Genomic DNA, 18,169 nt, shown 5'->3' on the forward strand with positions numbered 1-18,169 from the left:
TATTATTAACCCTCCTGTTGTCCTCGGGTCAAATTTGACCCATATTCAAAGTTTTTGTATCAGAAATTTGGGGTTCTTTCAACCACATTGTCAAAGAACAATAACGTGGATGGTTCCATTCAACGTTCTTCACAAGTAAAATAAATGATCAGTTCACTGCTTTCATTGAATTTGGGTGTTTTATAACATTTTACAGCATTTGAAAAAATAATAGGTAAAAGAACATTGAAAAAAAAATGACAAAAAGGTCTTTAAAAAGTTCAAAAACGTCAGAAAAAGAATGAGCAAAACGTCAAAAAGCGTAGAAAAAAGCGAGAAGTGTCGAAAAAGACGACCAAAACGTTAAAAAAAGGTTTTCATTTTAAATTTTGACCTAGAAAAACAAAAAGTTGCATGGTCGACGGGAAGACAACACAAGGGTTGACACCCAAATAATACCAAGACTTCCACCAGCCACTTAACCACAAAGGTAACTATACATTTCTAAGCAGAAATAACAATCTTTTCTTCTTAGTTGAATTCATAAGCAATAAAAACAAACCATTGTGTAATTCCATATACTCAGGTGTTGTGCTACTAAAGCCTGATATGGTCTCATAGATGACCAACCAGTATAGCTTATGGTGGCTGATTGAGCAAAAGTTAGCCAACTAAGCTAGGTATGGCTGTTTAACTGACGTTACTGAGTCAGTTTACTGTGCTTCTTATTCAATTATGTTTTGGCATTCAATATTATCCTTTAATTGACTTTTTTTGCAGTTTCTATAAGTTCAGTGTTTCTAGGTAAGAGGCATTAAAAAGCATACCAACTTTAAAGTGTCCTTTCTTCTTGGGTTGAAGCAAAGTTAAGAATGTTTATAGTTAACTCATTTTAGACGGAGATTAACGGGTTTTGTAAGAGCTTTTTGAAAGTAGTTTTCTCAATGTCTTCTTGGCCAGTATTGCTGCCTTTTCATTATTTCCAACTTTTCTAATGCAAGTCTGAGCACATGTATGGAATGATAGTTTTCTCCATTACCATCAAAGAGGACAGTCTAATAAGTAAAATGTTTTTTAAAATAGACTGCACATACAAGTATTGAATTATCAGATATCCACACACACCTTTACTGTGTTGCGATTACCTAGAAACAGCACTGTAGATTCAAGTTAAATGCAAGGGCCAGCAAATTGATTTTTAGCTCTCCAATTTGAAAAATAGTTGCTCGTCATCCAGCGTGATGTACTATAGGGTTTGCACTGAACTACCTCAGATAGCATCCTTAATCTTGATCAGTAATTGTTTCTATAGAACAGATTATCAAGGAGTTGTTTTAGGTGTGTGTGCAGATCCTGTTATCTCATTGCATTAAGAGCCCACCCAATAACACATCAGTTTCCTTATTCATTTCTTTATTGAATCATCTGCATCATTTATGCATCTGCGATGGTAACCTCAACCTCTACACCGGGTTCAATGCTGATGGAGGTGATCTGCTTGACGATTTCAGATGGGCTGTGCAGATCAATCAGGCGCTTGTGGATCCTCATCTGGAAGCGATCCCAGGTTTTGGATCCTTCACCACAAGGTGTTTTCCTGGTGGTGATGCGCAGAGTCTGGATGGGGCACAACAGAAAAAAAGCTTTAGCTTGACCAAAAAGAATCAGGAATACCACTAATCTTTCTAAATTGATGGTAGTCCCATATTCACACTGCATTCATGCTGTTCCTTTGCAGTACAGAAGTCCTGTAGGGTCACATTACATTTCAGGTATACTGCAATTTTGAGGCCAATAAAAGCATGGCTGCAATTTCAGAAAATGTAGCATGTTTCTTCAACATAATTAGTGCAGGATCACACTACCAGAATACAAACATTTTACACATTTTTTTACTCCCATCAGAAAGGTGACCGACTGTTTTTCGGGACCATTGCAGGGCAATTTAATTGACCGAAAATGTTATTTGACCGTAGCTTTAGAGTGATTTGAAAAATGATTGAACACCATGTTCTGGGTTGCTGGAACTTTAACCCAATCACTATTATTGAGGGAAGTTAAGCTTGTGAAAATTTAAAGTGTCCAAATTCCCCCTATATCCTCAGATGGTCTGACAAAGCTGTGAGAATAAACTGTGGGGGGTTGCTAAGGAGATGTGCGCCGTTGCTTCTTTTACTACATCTTTCGCATCCAGCACCCTGTTTATTTGTGGTATAACAGCTTAAAGTCTGTAAGCTAGCTAGGTCTCTCATTTGTTGCAATTTGTAAATAGCAAAGATTAGGAGTGCAGAAAGGAGGGGCTGTTACACAAAATTAGCTGAAGCTTTTGTGATAAACATGGCAGACACATTAGGTGGATAACTTTGAGTGTATTCAGTGTTAAAAACAGACATTTTGTGAATGTCTGTCCTAGGTTCGCCCATAAATATCTCATACATTGAGCGTAACACAATCACACATTTTGGTTGTTTGAATAGGGGGACATCAATGCCACTTTACCATTTAACTCAACATGCATGATGAGTGCCTGTCAGTCCCTGTCCTCAGACACCAACGTGGCAGATGACGGACTCACCAATGTACATTGCAACAGCGAATCCATGTCTTACACCAATGCAGTAAATGTGAAAATGTGTGTCTAGCCCATGTCCTTCAGTACCTTGGTTGGCATGCGGACGGGTCCCTTCACCTTCAGGTTCTTCTCCTTAGCCCCACGGATCAAGTCTGCGCAGACTGAGGATTATATAAAAAAAAAAAAAATTCAAAACACAAGCAACCGGCAATCACACACTGATACTTTTAAAGCCATGGCTCAGAATAGCGTATATCCAGTCTTCACAGTTTATCAGATGGAAATGTATCCTCATAGCTCACACCCATGTACTATTCTCAACATGAACTATTTTGATCTTTGTTACCTTTCTCCAGAGATTTGACGTTGCGGCTGGTGAGGGTGATGCGGATGCGGTGAATGGCGACCTCAGTCTCTACAGGTGCCTTGCCAGTGTCCTTGAAAGCCTGCATGTGTGGAAACAGTTATGAAAACACTTAACCTGACATTCACAGGATTTTAAACAGCATGGGTCAGCACAGGTTAGCAAGGATAGATGTAACATTACTAGTGGGCCCAGCAGAGTTAATAGCTTGAGTATTTTCTCATGTATTACAGTTACAGCACTGACTTGACTGTTATTACCAGCTGCAACGGTGTAACGTTATGACGGTCAGTTAGACTTTAAGATATTAATATAGCTCATATTTCATTTAGCGAGGTTAACCCTGAATGGTCAATTAGTGTTGCTAGTTACATTTGAAAATTCAGGATAGTAGTTCAATCCTTCAAATGGTTTCGGTCTTCAAACACGTTGGAGAAGTAAATGGAGCATCTAAACGCAGCACCAGCTAACTAGCACGCCTAGTGTTAAAATAAACCGCTTCACCAGTGAAAGAAAGTGCTTTGGTGTTAGTGAACACCGTTTAAGTTGAACTATAGACAAATGACAACCCATTTCTATCCACGAAACTTGTAATAGTAACGTTAGCCATATAAACGGAGCATTAAGCCAGCTAACGTCAGCCAATGTGACAACTGTCCATTGTTCCGATGCTCGTTTCAAAAACATGGAAAATTACGTAACGTAGCTAGTTACTGTCCGAACTCATTTGTAACCAAATTCTGATGAAGTTGCAGGGCCTTTAATCTCCAAATCATAAAAAGTTCGTATCTGCCTTCGCGTTATAGTTATGACTTTTTGCGAGACACAATCATGGGAGCAAGAGACTAGCTAGCTATTTCACTGCTTTAACTTAGCTATAGCAAATGATTCTTGTGCACTTTTAAGTACGTTATGCCGCATTATAAAGAGTGTCTTGAAGATTCGGGAAACATGATGCTTCATGTCGCCACATGTTTACAACTTTGTCAATACGCAGGTTATTATTAAAAAGTCTAGCTAGCTAGTTTGTGAAGGATTTGTGGCGGGACATCTACTCAAGCGACATTAGCCTTCGGTGCTAACATTAGCCAACAACCCCGAGAATTTCGGCGTTCAAGTTAAGATACGGAATTACGAAATTACTAGCTACAAAATGAGCGTCGTAAAAAAATGTTAGCTATACTAAAACAGCACATACCATTTTGATTATTCCTGACCGACTTATTCGGGAGAAATTCAAGCGAACAGCGGTGAGCCAGGAACAAGAGCCACAAACGTGGTTAGCTCTTCAGGAAAAGAGCGAGCGGAGGCCCGTTTCCTCAATATGTACTGCTCATCCGGGTTACTTACACTTCTTCTGTAGGGTTTTAGACGCATTCATAATCAACAGCGACATCTAGTGGCTACGCTATTGGTTCTCCGATTTGAATGCAGTGTTGCAGGTTCTGTGACCATAGACTCAGGTAAAACAAGAAAGAAAAGACGCACACACAATACCATACGAGATCTGACCAAAAAAAGAAGAAGAAACAACTAGAATAGATAGCACTATTGATCTGTCCAATGTCACTTGTGTAAACAGTTTGAAACAGGAGTGGGTAAAAAGATCACACAAAAACAAAAAACAAGTCTTATGGATGCAAAACCTGTGGCAATGTAGGCCATTCAAACCAGAGAAGTGTTTAGCTGACTAAAATACAGAGCTAAAATGTATTAAAACGAGAAACAAACAAGAAAGCCTCTTCCAGCTGAAAGTAAACCTGGCTGGATGCATCAATCTGCACGTCATGGTCCATATTCTGGACGACAGAGTCCTGAACAAGAGTTTCCTCTTTCCTGTATGTATCCTCAGTCACATCATTTGGCAAAGTGTCTACTTCTTCATCCAGAGAGACTTGTGGAGAAGCCTCCCTCTTCTCCAGATGTCCCTCTTCCAGCGGAAGGTGAACCTGGCTGGATGCATCAGTCTTCTCTTCATGGTCCATATTCTGGACGGCAGAGTCCTGAAAAAGCATTTCCTCTATCCTGTACGTGTCCTCTGTCACATCATTTGGAATAAAGTCTACGTCTTCTTTCAGAGAGACTTGTAAAGAAGCCTCCCTTCTCCTCCTTGAGTCCCTCTTCCAGCTGAAAGTGAGCCTGGCTGGATGCATCAGTCTGCCCTTCATAGTCCATATCCTGGATGGCAGAGATGACGCCCTCTGTGGCATAGTAATAGCTTTCATCATAGTCCATCAGCTTGAAGGACTTGGAGCACTTCGTCAAACCTCTTGTAGATGGCTTCGACCATGAAAATAGAAAAAAAGAAACAGTTCATCTCTTGCTCTTCAGATGACAATTCAAAGGCCTTCATGACTCCACTCAGCACTTAAATTGACACTGTACCTTCCTTTAGTGCTTCCACTTAAACTGCTACTTAAACTTCTTTTAGCGCTTCCATTTCAAGAGATTATTTTAGAATGTGTTGTTTGACTGCAACTTTTCCTGCTTCAGTATTTCAGCAAGGGTGGACAGCCCCCCCAGTAAAGTGTACACTCAAAACGCTTGACAACTACCAAGACAACTACCCGCTCCACCAGTGAGGTTACATCCGGCAAGTATTTAAAAAATAAGATAACAAGTATATTAACATGAGTAGGCTACTAACTTGACTACAAATACAATAATAATCATGATTAATATATGTAAATGATGTAGGCCTATATCCAATTGAGTGTGGACTGTGTGATTCCCTGTCTTTGAGTACAGAGAACACATTTTTGTCACATCAATGGTCATGCCAGACCTATCCTGAGTGCAACCCCCTCATCGAGGCAGACATAAACCATGAACTACTTCCGTTAAAAAATGTTTAATGAACAAAATCACTCTTTGTAGCATTCTATCCATCTTACATGTAAATAAAGGGGGACAACACATTCACAAACGTTCTATTCATGAAATGAGCAGGCTACATTATGAACTCATATCATGAATAAACAGACAAATACATTATGAATATTAGGCTACATTACTGACATTTGTAGGAACACACCTTTAAGAATAAAGATTGTGTTATATATTGCGTTTCAAAATTGCAAGATGTGTGATTTTGGGAAGTCATGTAATGACACAATAGTGTCATGCAAGCATAGAATGTAGCAAGCCAGTTTATTTGAAGTGTTTAATATCGCTTGGCAATTGTCACATGGAGCTTTTCAAAGGTAGGCTGTCGGCTGGGAATGTTATAGCAGTTAGTAAGCTCTCCCCATATGGCTCTCCACTCATCCGATGTGTCCTGATAATTGAGGAACTCCATGAGCAAAAAAAAAAACAACGCAATTATTCCATTGCATTTAATAAGCTTTTCTTTTGAAAGCTGAAAGCGGAAGTCAAATACAGTCTATGGTTGTAGACGTATTGATGCTCTTCAAGTTCCCAAACAAGTAACGGAACCGGGGCAGTGGTTGCCAAAAAGTTGTTTTGTCGAAAACGCGTTAAGATATTAAGAAAGTTTATGATTGTAAAAGATGATTCCCACGGTGTAGTGTTTGAGAAGAAGAAGACTTGAAGGCGAAACTAATTTTCCTGTGCGTCATGATTTCCAATCACAGGCCGCCGCCAAGTGACAGAGGAAAAGTCGTTGTCAGTTATTTTCGATGAAACTACACTAACTGGATTGATTAAATGGAGACGGAGTAACACTTTAAATGAGGAGATGAATTTTGGTGTCCCCGCTAATTCGCTGCTGCTTTTCCGTGCCTGCGACGAGGGGGACTATGAAACCGCCCGGGGGATCCTGGAGCCCGGAGCCTCGAAAGAGTCCGGGCGGCAGAGCAGGCTGCGGTCAGAAGCGGGGTCGGAGTGCAATACCGCGGACATGTTGTCTCTGGTACCGGTGGACTGTACGGACGAGGAGGGGAACACCGCCCTACAGTTTGCGTCGGCCAGCGGTCATGAGAACCTGGTCCGGTTTTTGTTACGAAAGGGGGCCTCGGTGGATAGCCGAAACAACTACGGCTGGACCCCGCTGATGCAGGCTGCTAGGTGAGGCTGCGGGCTGGAGCTCAATGCACTGTTCTAATGAATGAAGAGGCGGACACATCAAACTCCGTTAAACAATCTGGCGGTTGGATTCGTCATTTCATTCAGTGTAGAAATAGTCGGGACCCACTCTTTAATTTGTCGAATAGAAACACAAATGTCTTGCCTGTTACATGAACATCCCCCCCCCCCCCCCCAGCAATTGACAGATTCTAGCGTGAGTTTGGTGAAGCAACATTAAAAGTCTGTTCATTTTAAATCATAACATAATATTTCTCAGCTTCATGGTTTTAACAAAGGGTATATTAATGTTGATTTAATCCAAATATTGTAACTGTCAGTGTCGTGACCACAACCTTTGAGAGCTCATTACTCTAGAGTTCAACTTGAATGTTGTAATGCCTTTGTCTTGTGCCTGTCAAATTGGTATATTGGTTGTAATGGCTTTGTCCTAATCTTGAAGGTATAACTAACATATTCATCAGAGTGCTCAGTGTACAATTAACAAGCAGGGCATGCCATACAGTAAAGAAACTGGGAAGTTGTATGTCAAATATTCCATAATTCTCACAAAAATCTACTATCACTGATTGTAATGCAAACATCACATTATTTTGCTTCCAACATGACACATGTCACAGCAAGTGTATTAGATGTTAGGTACTGTATAAACTGATGAATATCCCATGGGAATTAATGGAGTGTGACTTGACTTAATTGGGTGGTGCTTGGCATGTGACAGGAGGACCAGGCCTTTTCAACACCATAAGCTTAGAGAAGAGTGCTCTAATTCATTTGTAACATGTTTGATAAACTGTTCTAAACTAGGGGGAATATAGCTACTGAATCCCTACTCTCTCTCTCTCTCTCTCTCGCGCTATCTCATACTTTTTCTCTATTTCTCCACCCAGGTTTGGCCACCTGACTGTCGCCCACATCCTGTTGGAGAACGGGGCAGAGATCAATGGACGGAACAGGCTAGGTGCGAGTGTTCTGACTATGGCGGCCCGTGGGGGACACACTCATGTAGTCAAGCTACTCCTGGAGAGCGGGGCCTACGTTGATGACTGTGATCATCTGGCTGTTGCTGCGGAGGAAGTCTCAAACGGCAACAACAACAACAGCTGCAGGTTTGGGCTGTTTTTTTAGGCCTACTCCTCGACTGGAACAAAACTCAATTGAGATTACCTTTGAATAACATCTTAAGTCTTCTGGCTCCCTGTTTTTCCACAGCGCGGCTGGTTTTAGAGGTAGTGAAGGCTGTCCAGGAGGAGGCAGAGAATTCATGGACATCATAGCCCTGATGGTGGCATCTCAGCATGGCCACGAGGCCTCAGTGCGCCTGCTGCTAGAATGGGGCTCTGATGTCAACTTTTCCCAGAAGACCACTGGCTGGGGACCACTAATGGTGGCCACCCTCAGTGGGAAGGTGGGTTCAATGGATGGTTGGATGGTTGGATAAACAAGATGGATGGATAATACATTATGGGTATCGTGGTGGGTGTCTTTTGGATGTATGGCATTTCATAGCATGTGCCACTTTAAATGGATTTACATCTCGATATATGTGAGTTTGTTTAAAACACAGTTGTAGCGCGAATGCATACAGTTACATCTGGTAGAAGAAGTCTGCTGATAAATAAAGTTGGTGTGTTTTGAAGGTGGCTGTGACTCAGCAGCTGGTGGAGCGTGGAGCTGACCCAGACAGGGTCAATGTTCTGTCCAAGACGGCCTTTGAACTAGCCATGCAGCTTAAACAGAGAGACATCAAGGCCTATCTGGACTCCATCACCACTGTCCGACCCCAGACAGGTAAGGCTTCCCTCTCGCTTTCAAATTCATGATTGGCATGATGATGATAAAGTAGTACATTATTGCCAAAGCATGTAATACAAGGTTTAACATGTGTATGTGTAGTAATTCTGAATGTAAGAAAAAAGCCAACAAAGGGTTTGCAAATTACTACACAATCATCATCATCATCATACCGTTGTATTATTATACTACATACTATAATATGATGATAGAGAAACAAATTGTTGCAGAATCAAATAATTAAATAATATATAAATAAGATGAGATACAGTTAAATGTATGTTAAAATATTGAAATAGTCCAGTGCAGCTTCAGGAGTCATTTTCCTGGTTTTCTCAGGCTCTGGCATCTTTTGCTGCTTCTATGGTTATATCATTTTACAGTGTAACAGGGAGTGTTGATCCACCCTGTTTGCAGACATGACAATGTCTGTGTGTGTTGCTCTTGCATTGCAATTGACACTGATGTGAGAGCTAAACCAACAGCTCTCAGCCTCTTTGATGTTTAATAGCTCTTCTCACCAGCAGTAATTAACTCAGTGTTTCTGCACGGCCATACGTAGTGTTGCATATGACCTCCACTTCTGAAACCAAACCTAGACTCTTAACCAGAGCTCACTTGTGGCTACATTGTTTGACGCTATTAATCTATTAAGATAAATCTGTCTCAAAAATCACTTATGCAATTTTTCTATCAGTCTGGCTGAGTTTCTAGGCAGAATTCAGAGTGTTCCAAATACAGCAGAATTAAAGTACACCCAGTTATTTTTTGTGAGAGGTGAACTCTGCAGTGATAAGTTTTATTCACATAACCCCCAGCCACACATGATGCTGAGCCATTTGGAGTCTGGCCAAGTAGGACTGTTGTTTCAGAGTATACCAGAACTGTCTTCTGTTCTCAGCCGTGCTCTTTCCTTCCTCCACAGATGACGATAGAAGAAGACCAGATGTGTTCAGTGCTCTCAAGTTGGGTGAGTTAGAGCTGTTACACACCAACCGGACGGCCGACCGTCGGCAGAAAAGGCAGTCGTGCTGATCAGTCGGGTCCCCGATGTCCAAACAAATGCCTCAAAACACACTGAGGCGACGCCGACTGAACTGACGGTCTGCGCGTGCGCGAAACGTAATACGTCTCCATAGCAGCAGGCGGCGCTTCTCTGTGTTGTTTCCCAGAAAATGAAAACCGGCAGCTGGTTGGACGAACGTGTCACGTGGGGCTTTTTTCTCTGGAAATTCACAGCCAGACTGTCACGGCGTCTTGTTCAGAATACGATCTCATATTGTACTAAAATAGTTCACCGAAATGTGTTTCTGAAAACATTTGAAGCGAGAAATAGGCTGCGCAGTTGCTGAATCTGTCTTCATTTCAGATCGGCAAAGGTCAGTTTAAAAGATTTTCGTCCGATTTTGAGAGTAGAGGTGCAACGATGAATCGATTAATCAATTAGTTGTCAACTATTAAATTAATCGCCAACTATTTTGATAATCGATTAATCGTTTGAGTCATTTACTTTTTTTTAATTAAAAAAATAAGATTTCTCTGATTCCAGCTTGTTAAATGTGAATATCTTCTAGTTTCTTCTCTCCTCTGTGACAGTAAACTGAATATCTTTGAGTTTTGGACAAAACAAGACATTTGAGGACGTCATCTTAGGCTTTGGGAAACACTGATCCACATTTATTTATAGATCAAACAACTAATCGATTAACTGAGAAAATAATCGACAGATTAATCGACTATGAAAATAACCGTTAGTTGCAGCCCTGTTTGAGAGGCTCATCCGCTCGCCATTTCCGGGTGAGTCCCGACTGCCCTGTCTCCGACTGAGCATGTCGGGTCGGCCAAAATGAAGGCCGACAGCTCCGCCGACGGACGACGGCACGGAACACGCCGAACAGACTCGAGTCACTGACCTGGCCAGACTGTCCAACGGCCGATAATCGGGTTGGTGTGTCAGGGCCCTTAAACTGAATACTCAGTGTTGTAAATTGTGTTTTGGTTGTAAGATTAACAGGTGATTGAAAAAAACACAATCAAGTCCATATAAATGCATATTTATGTGTGTGTTTGTGCGTGTGTGTGTTGACTTAGGAAATTCCCAACTAGTCAAGGAGATCTTGGAGGAGGATCCTACTCAGGTGAATTCATCCAATCAGGAGGGAGCGTCACCTCTCATGATGGCAGCAGTGAGCGGTCAGCTAGAAGTGGTGCAGCTGATGGTGGAGAAGAACGCCGACATAGACAAACAGGATGGCGTCCATGGGTGGACAGCTTTAATGCAGGCCACCTATCACGGGTAAGAAGGACATTGTGGTTCATTATGGTAAACTTTAGTGGGGATATGAAGTAATTTCATGAATGCAATGCACACATACACTATGTATGCTGACACTATCATCAATCCTTTCCCACTCGTTTGTTTTCTCTGCCTCCCTCGTCCTTCCAGTAATAAAGACATTGTCAAGTACCTGTTGAGTCAAGGGGCCGATGTCAACCTTCGGGCTAAGAACGGCTACACAGCCTTTGATTTGGTTATGTTGCTGAACGACCCAGGTACCCCCACTGTCATCACTTTGTTTTACAGCCTGTTGGGGAAATGTGCTCAGAATGAAGTAATAGTCCCTTCCTATTAAACTGTAATAAATAGCGGCATTAATAAGATCAGGTGTCCATCATTTGTGAAAAGAGCAGTAGCATTACCCTATCGAAAAGTAAACTCTCAAGTTATGGAGTCATCTTAGGACTTTGACCTAGGGTGCATGGTAGAGGTACTTATATAAAAATATGAACCAATAAGGATTCATAAGAATACTTTTGCAAAACTAAATGAACTATTGTGGAATTGTATCCTTTAGCTCTTACATTGACTGTAAATGGTAGAGCTGCAACTAATTTAAAATGTGATTATTCAGTCAGAAAATGACTTTCCAACCAATGTGATGATTGATTAATGGTATACGTTTTTTTTCGTCTTTAATTAAAAAGTCCGAAGATTTCACCAGTGTAAGCTCCTGAAATGTGAATATTTGTTGGTTGTTCGTCAAAACAAGCAATTTCAATAATTCAACTTGGGCTTTGGAAAATTGGAGAATCTATTTTCTATTACTATTCTATTCTATTTACTATTTTCGGACATTTTACACAACAAAAGATGAATCCACTATTCTAGAAAATAACGAGAGATTAATGGATAATGAAAAGAATCACAATAAATAGTTCATTTAACCCAACTCTCCACAATAATTAGTCATTACATAAGTGGCCTTTTATTGTAAAAGGGTGGTATATGTAAAGGTTTTTGTGTATGCTTCAGTGTTTGTAATATGTTTTTGGAGATGCCTGCTAACATAATTCATTCTTCAAAGAAGACTGAAATCATATTTTGATGAAGTTATGACTAAGTAGCCTGTTACACAGTCCATGCTTGGTAGTTCCCATGGTGTCTGTATGTATCTCTTATTTATATTCTCCGTGTCTACTTTGGATTTTCTCAGACACTGAGTTGGTGCGTCTGTTAGCATCCGTGTGTATGCAAGTAGACAAGGACAAGTCAAAACACCGCGGCAGAGCCTTAATAACTCGCTCCAAAAGCCGTCAGTCCCTCAGCAACGTCCCCGTGCCGCCTGACGACAAGGGAGGCCTTAAGGTAAAGGAAAAGTGCTGTTACTGTAATATGCTGTTAAACAGTATATTAATTCATGCTGTATGTATGAATACAAAATCCACACCATGCAGTACTGATATATTATTACTGTAAATGAAAAATGACTTCCACATGTTGGACTTGTTTGACCCTTCCAGTCCTGGTGGAGTCGGATGTCCAATCGGTTCCGGCGGCTTAAGTTGACTCACACCCTGAGGCACGGCCTTTCATCCAACCGCCTGGCTCCATTTCCAGACGATGCTGAAACTTCATTGGATGCCACGATGAAGGCCAATAGAAAGCCTGCTCCCGTGTCCAATGGGGCGCTGGCACCATCTCCTGCCCTGGGGGCGAATGACGCCAGCACTGCCTGGGCGGTCAAGAGCAAAGATACCGGTGAGACACAGTGATAACATTAATTCATCGGCATTTCTAGAGCATAATTACTATTGTCTGTCACACATCAGATGTTCATTTTGAAGGGGAACTCCGCCGCTTTTACACATCAAAGTGTCTTTACAAGTGTTTACAGTGTGAAAAAAAGGACTTTTGTTTGCTGCTTTTGATTGTTGTCAGTTTTGTTCAGACGCTGGTTGGAACTGACTTTGCATATGTACGTGTTCAGAAAGATGTCATTACGGACGTTGCATGTTAGAAGATATGGTGGAGGGAATGTGTAAATGTCACTTACTGTATGTTCCTTTTTCAGGTCTTTGCAGGGCATCGTCAGAAAAGGAGGACTTTCTTATAACCACAATGGTAGGTGTGTTTGATATGATGTAAACTATGTTTCATTGTACATTTTTTTCAATCATGTTGTGAATGAATTACCTTCTAGGATGTCAGAAAGTTAGCATGCTTGGCTGAAACAACATGTTGCGAAGTAAGCAATCCCTTTAGCCCTGGGTTTTTTGTGTGTGTTTGTGTAATAATATTTAGTTTTAAAGCTTTGGGGTTTGCACTTTGTAACTCTTTCAGTAAGAGCTGTATAAACAAAGTTATTATTAGTGGTAGTGTTGTATATGTGATATGTTTTCCATGTCCTCTAGCTCCGAAGTGGTGCGCCATTGACCCGTCTGCCCAACGATAAACTAAAAGCCGTGATCCCTCCCTTCTTGCCTCCGTCCAACTTTGAACTGTGGAGCTCGGACCGCTCGCGTCTCCTCGGGGAGGGAAAGAGCGAAGCGCCCCGCCTGCCCATGCCCCCCCAGAGGAAGCTGAACAGCAGTGGGAACTCCGATATTGTGAGTGCTTGTGAGTGAGAGAGGGGCGGTGCTGGCGAATCCCCGTCCGTTATGTTTTCTCATCATTCTGCTCTCTTCTCCTCCTCCCTCCTTTATATACGTCAGACATCTATCAGTCGTGTGGTCAGCAGGTCCATTAAGTTTCCCAGCATCCCCAAGGGGCCTTCCTCCTCCTCTCCTTCCAACTCTGGTCACTACCACTCCCCCCACTCCTCAGGAGGCTCCAACGGAGTGGCAGGGATCAACCGGGACTCTCACAACCGTTCAGGTTCACACACACGCACGCACACACGCACACGCACACACACGAACATACCCTGACAATGTGAACATGAGCTAGGGCTGTGCAATTATTCAAATGAATTGTGATTATGATTTTGGCTCCTAACGATCACAAAAACAGAGTAATCGAGAAAAACGATTATTTTGCACATTACGTTTTGTAATAAATTCTCAACAATCGTGATTAGGATTCTTTCCATAATCGAGCAGGCCTAACATGAGCAACCAGATGACGTACCCTCTGCCTCTCTCTTCCACCAGGGGGCAGTGCAGACAGTGTTCTCTCCCAGATAGCAGCCCAAAGGAAGCGAGCAGCAGGCCTGATAGATGTGAAGGCCCAGGCTCCAGAGAAACAGCACAGCCAGACACAGAGCCAACCCTCACTGCCACCCTCAGCACCCGGCCTGCCGCTGCCTGAGATAAGCCTTCCTGACATCCACTCCCACCCCAGCCTGGTGGCTTCCGACATCCACTCGAGAAGGGTCTGTGTTTTTGTTTGGTTTTCCTTTCTGTCATTACTGTGAGAAACAGTCACTGTTAAAGAAGTGCCTCCTGTCATGTCAGTGAACTGGTCTGAGTTTCCGTAAAAAAGAGGTCAGGTCAGAGTTACCGGTGGAAATAATTCCCTCTGCACAATTTGAATTGTGTTAATATAGGCTACCGTGATTTTCATATCTTTCGTTCTATTAAAACAATGAACAATCACATTTTTTCATAAAAAAAAAAAAGACTGTAGTGTATGCGATAAAGGAAAAAAACTACATGTTGTGTTCTCGCTCTGATTGAATGCAGTCGACTACCGTAGATTTACAAACTACAAACGGCGACAAACAAGAGGGAAAGTCAAAGACCAAGCCCCCCTCATTAACGTTAATGCCACAAACACATCGTATATATTTGAATTCAGATCGGCACAATGTTATGTGCATTGATTTCATTCTTTTGGCCTCTCTGCCTGTAGCAAGTAGCCTACATTTCAATAAAATAGTATAAATCGACGTCCCTTGATGATATTAGACTACTATATAGCCTGCCTATGCATTATTTTTAAGCGCAATAAACACGGAAAATATATATTTTTTTTAAAGATCATTTTTGGGGCTTTTCCGCCTTCATTTGATAGGACAGCTAGGTGAGAAAGGGTCGGATTCGAACCCTGGACCTCTGCGTCGAGGCATAAACCTCTCAGTATATGACTGGAACTTTTCCCATTTGACCGGTGAAAAGAAACCTTACAGGTCTAGCGGAAACACTGGAACTGGTGCTACTGTCTGCCCTTATTCCTTTGCAGAAGATGGAGTTGAAGAAGAGACCTCAGTCAGGGAATTCCTCCACATCCAAGAGCACGTCGCCCACCCTGACCCCGTCTCCTTCCCCGACGCCCAAGCCTCCCACCGCGCCGGGAGACTCGCTGTCCTCCAACTCTTCCCATCCTCGCTCCAAGAGCAGCGGCGGCTCCAGCAGTGGAACCATAACCGATGAAGGTGATACCACGTGGATTTCAGCCCAAACTGAAATTGCGTAATTATTATTAATACAGTGTTTGGCGATGATAGGGGATTCTTGATAACTTGAAAATAAACCACGGTCTCATTATGTAAAATAATCAACACACAAACTGAATCTTCTTGTGGAAACTCGTGGCAACATGTTGTTTTTGTCTTTTTCAGATGAGCTGTCTAGTATTTTGAAGAAACTGTCCCTCGAGAAATACCAGCCCATATTTGAGGAACAGGAGGTATTCTATCTTTTACGTCAAAAGGGAATTCTAAAATATTTCCTAATCACGGGTTCTCAACATGAAGGAAACTGCTTTCCCGTAACTGCATCACTGAACTGCCGTATGGACTGTACAGTTCTGTGCTCATATTAAACAGAAAATAGTTTGTCTGATTTATTGAACATGTTTCATTCTCTTTTCTCTGCTTCTAGGTGGACATGGAGGCATTCCTGACTCTAACAGATGGAGACCTGCGGGAGCTGGGCATTAAAACGGACGGACCCAGACAGCAGATCTTGGCTGCCATATCAGAGCTCAATGCTGGAAAGGTGCATTTGGTTGAACATATATCATGCATCGCAAAGGAAACGTTCCTTCAAGTTAGGGCCGCACGATATGAGGGAAATATGCGATAACGTTGTTGAATATCGCAATAACGATATTACTTGCCATAAATAAACCAATATTAAAGCGTACTCAGTTCTGCCTTTCTGCTGCTTTCAGTATTCTGCTAAAATACAACACATTGCTTGTTGAATTTAAAACAAACCAAAGGAAACCATTTCTAACATTTCATGTTCATTGAACAAATTGAACATTGAATTGAATATAAAAGGCACCACAGTTTCATTTTAAAGTGCATTTTCTTTCTGCTAACTCTACAGTTAGCCAGTAGGCCTGCACGATTCGGGGAAAAATATGAATCACGATTTTTTTAGCTTCGAATTGATATCACGATTCTCTGCCATTTTTTTTCTCACAAAGTGTAATGTTTATTGCACACATGAACCATGACAAAACAAAACAAATTGGCAGTACCAAACATAGATTTTCTTTGGCACCTATAGCACACTGCGCATCACCACAAGCCTGTAAACACAGAGGCTTTAATGAAGAGAAGGCCTACACTACAACTCTGAGTGCCTTTCCAGATATGTACTGTATATTGCGCCAGTTGATATTGCGATGACTATAAAGAAACAACAGATTGTGCAGCCCTACTTCAAGTGGTGTGTTTCCAGGGATCTCTGGGCTTAGGTTATATATTTGTTTCCACTTCCAGCTTTGCCCAGTACAACCTAACATTATATCATGATAAACTGCAGAGATAGGTAGAATTACTTTGAACGAGGATGGAAATTGCTAAAGGGAACCACTAACAGTGGATACCAGAGGCACGCAATGTGTGAAAGTATAGCAAAAGTTTCATCTCTGCCTGAGAATGTGAACTGGTTTATAATGACCGTTGGTTGGTTGTCATCAGGGCCGAGAAAGGCAGATCCTTCAAGAGACCATCCATAACTTCCAGTCTTCCTTTGGTAGCAGCGCCAGTAACCCCCGACAGCCAGGCCAACCACGCTGTGAGTGTCAAAAAAACGAGCTATGAACTCTTCTGGAGAAATTGTAGCACTGGTACATGCAAAGACAACATCATAATCTGTCTCTCTCTCTCTCTCTCTCTCTCTCTCTCTCTCTCTCTCTCTCTCTCTCTCCACTTTTCATCATCAGCACCAACAGGTTGGATGAGACACCAGGTCCGTTCCTCCAACAAAAGGTAACGCAGCAGCCCTGATGCCCACCAGGGAGTACACCAAAGGTACTTAAAATAAGAGTAAAATGCTGGTGACCTCTAGCCAAGGCAGGAATAATATGGACGCCGGATGTCCCAGACAACTAGCGGCGTTTGCAGAGCAAGAGGATGCTGCAGCAAAACGACCAACCAGACCCTGAGAACCTGCCTCCAGGCACAAACTGCATTCAAGTATTCGTCTTATGGATCCTAAAGCAGGGGAGGTGTGACAGGGCTGGCTGAGTCCAGTGCCCTGCTGCTATTTGACAAAGCACACCATGTGTGGCAAGTGATATTGTTTTGCCACAGTGATACGGTTACCACATCTACTGCTAATGCAGCGCATGGGTTACGCAGAGAGTTCTGTAAAGACGAGAAGATCAAATACACAGAAGAGGGGGAGGGAGCCGAGAGAGAGATTTTAATTTGATCTGAAAAGAATGTGAGAAGTACAGCATAATGTATTGTATGTAATAAAATGGCAAAGTAAGTCGGGAGAACAGAAGAGAGAGATTCTGAGTATAACAATAAAATACAATAAAACAGACACTAGCCAGTAATACTGTGATTGAGACTTTTACTTGTAATGACTCAAAAAGGAGACTAATGAGGAAAGAATATGAGGGAGAAAGGAACATTAGCCGAGCAATTGTTTAGCCTTTCAGTCTCTTGGACAGCTGTTATGTGTTTTGTTTATGGGCCACTATGTAAACAGATGATTTTTAGTCAAGACTGTGCTGTCATGAATAAATAAACATGATGATGATGTAATATATATTTATATATATATATATACAATTTTCTTTTTTTTTTTACTGTGTTAAGATGTTATTGGACTTGAGATGGGAGGACATTGACAAAAACCTTTTGGGAGCATTTCATGAGCAATATAAATTAGGAGGGGCATTGAGCAAAAGTTCCCACCGAGTTTTTCATCTGGTTCCATCATTAATATCA

The 18,169-nt window shown here is 41.8% G+C and overlaps 2 protein-coding genes and 1 non-coding gene across 3 annotated transcripts; 1 reads left to right on the top strand and 2 right to left on the bottom strand.

Moving 5' to 3' along the window:
* Positions 1-1,371: 1,371 nt before the first annotated feature.
* rps20 (ribosomal protein S20) lies at positions 1,372-4,225 on the bottom strand. The gene is made up of 4 exons (XM_078280893.1): positions 4,114-4,225; positions 2,898-2,997; positions 2,639-2,712; positions 1,372-1,596 (listed from the first exon to the last, which is right to left on the bottom strand). Exons 1-4 carry the CDS (start codon positions 4,114-4,116, stop codon positions 1,414-1,416), a joined length of 360 nt encoding a protein of 119 aa, XP_078137019.1. The 5' UTR covers positions 4,117-4,225; the 3' UTR covers positions 1,372-1,413.
* On the bottom strand, positions 2,785-2,852 carry LOC144537537 (small nucleolar RNA U54). The gene has a single exon (XR_013503863.1). It is a non-coding gene; the product is annotated as a small nucleolar RNA U54 (small nucleolar RNA).
* Positions 4,226-6,285: 2,060 nt separating the features above from the next.
* On the top strand, positions 6,286-17,983 carry anks6 (ankyrin repeat and sterile alpha motif domain containing 6). The gene is made up of 18 exons (XM_078280614.1): positions 6,286-6,941; positions 7,850-8,068; positions 8,172-8,367; positions 8,600-8,750; positions 9,679-9,723; positions 10,845-11,049; positions 11,200-11,306; positions 12,248-12,399; positions 12,555-12,792; positions 13,106-13,155; positions 13,446-13,640; positions 13,746-13,908; positions 14,184-14,404; positions 15,214-15,406; positions 15,593-15,660; positions 15,855-15,971; positions 16,907-17,003; positions 17,152-17,983. The coding sequence occupies exons 1-18, from the start codon at positions 6,613-6,615 to the stop codon at positions 17,199-17,201; spliced, it is 2,796 nt and encodes a 931-aa protein (XP_078136740.1). The 5' UTR covers positions 6,286-6,612; the 3' UTR covers positions 17,202-17,983.
* The last annotated feature ends 186 nt before the right edge of the window (positions 17,984-18,169 follow it).

The sequence above is a fragment of the Sander vitreus genome, chromosome 22, assembly GCF_031162955.1.
Source record: "Sander vitreus isolate 19-12246 chromosome 22, sanVit1, whole genome shotgun sequence".
NCBI lineage: Eukaryota > Metazoa > Chordata > Actinopteri > Perciformes > Percidae > Sander > Sander vitreus.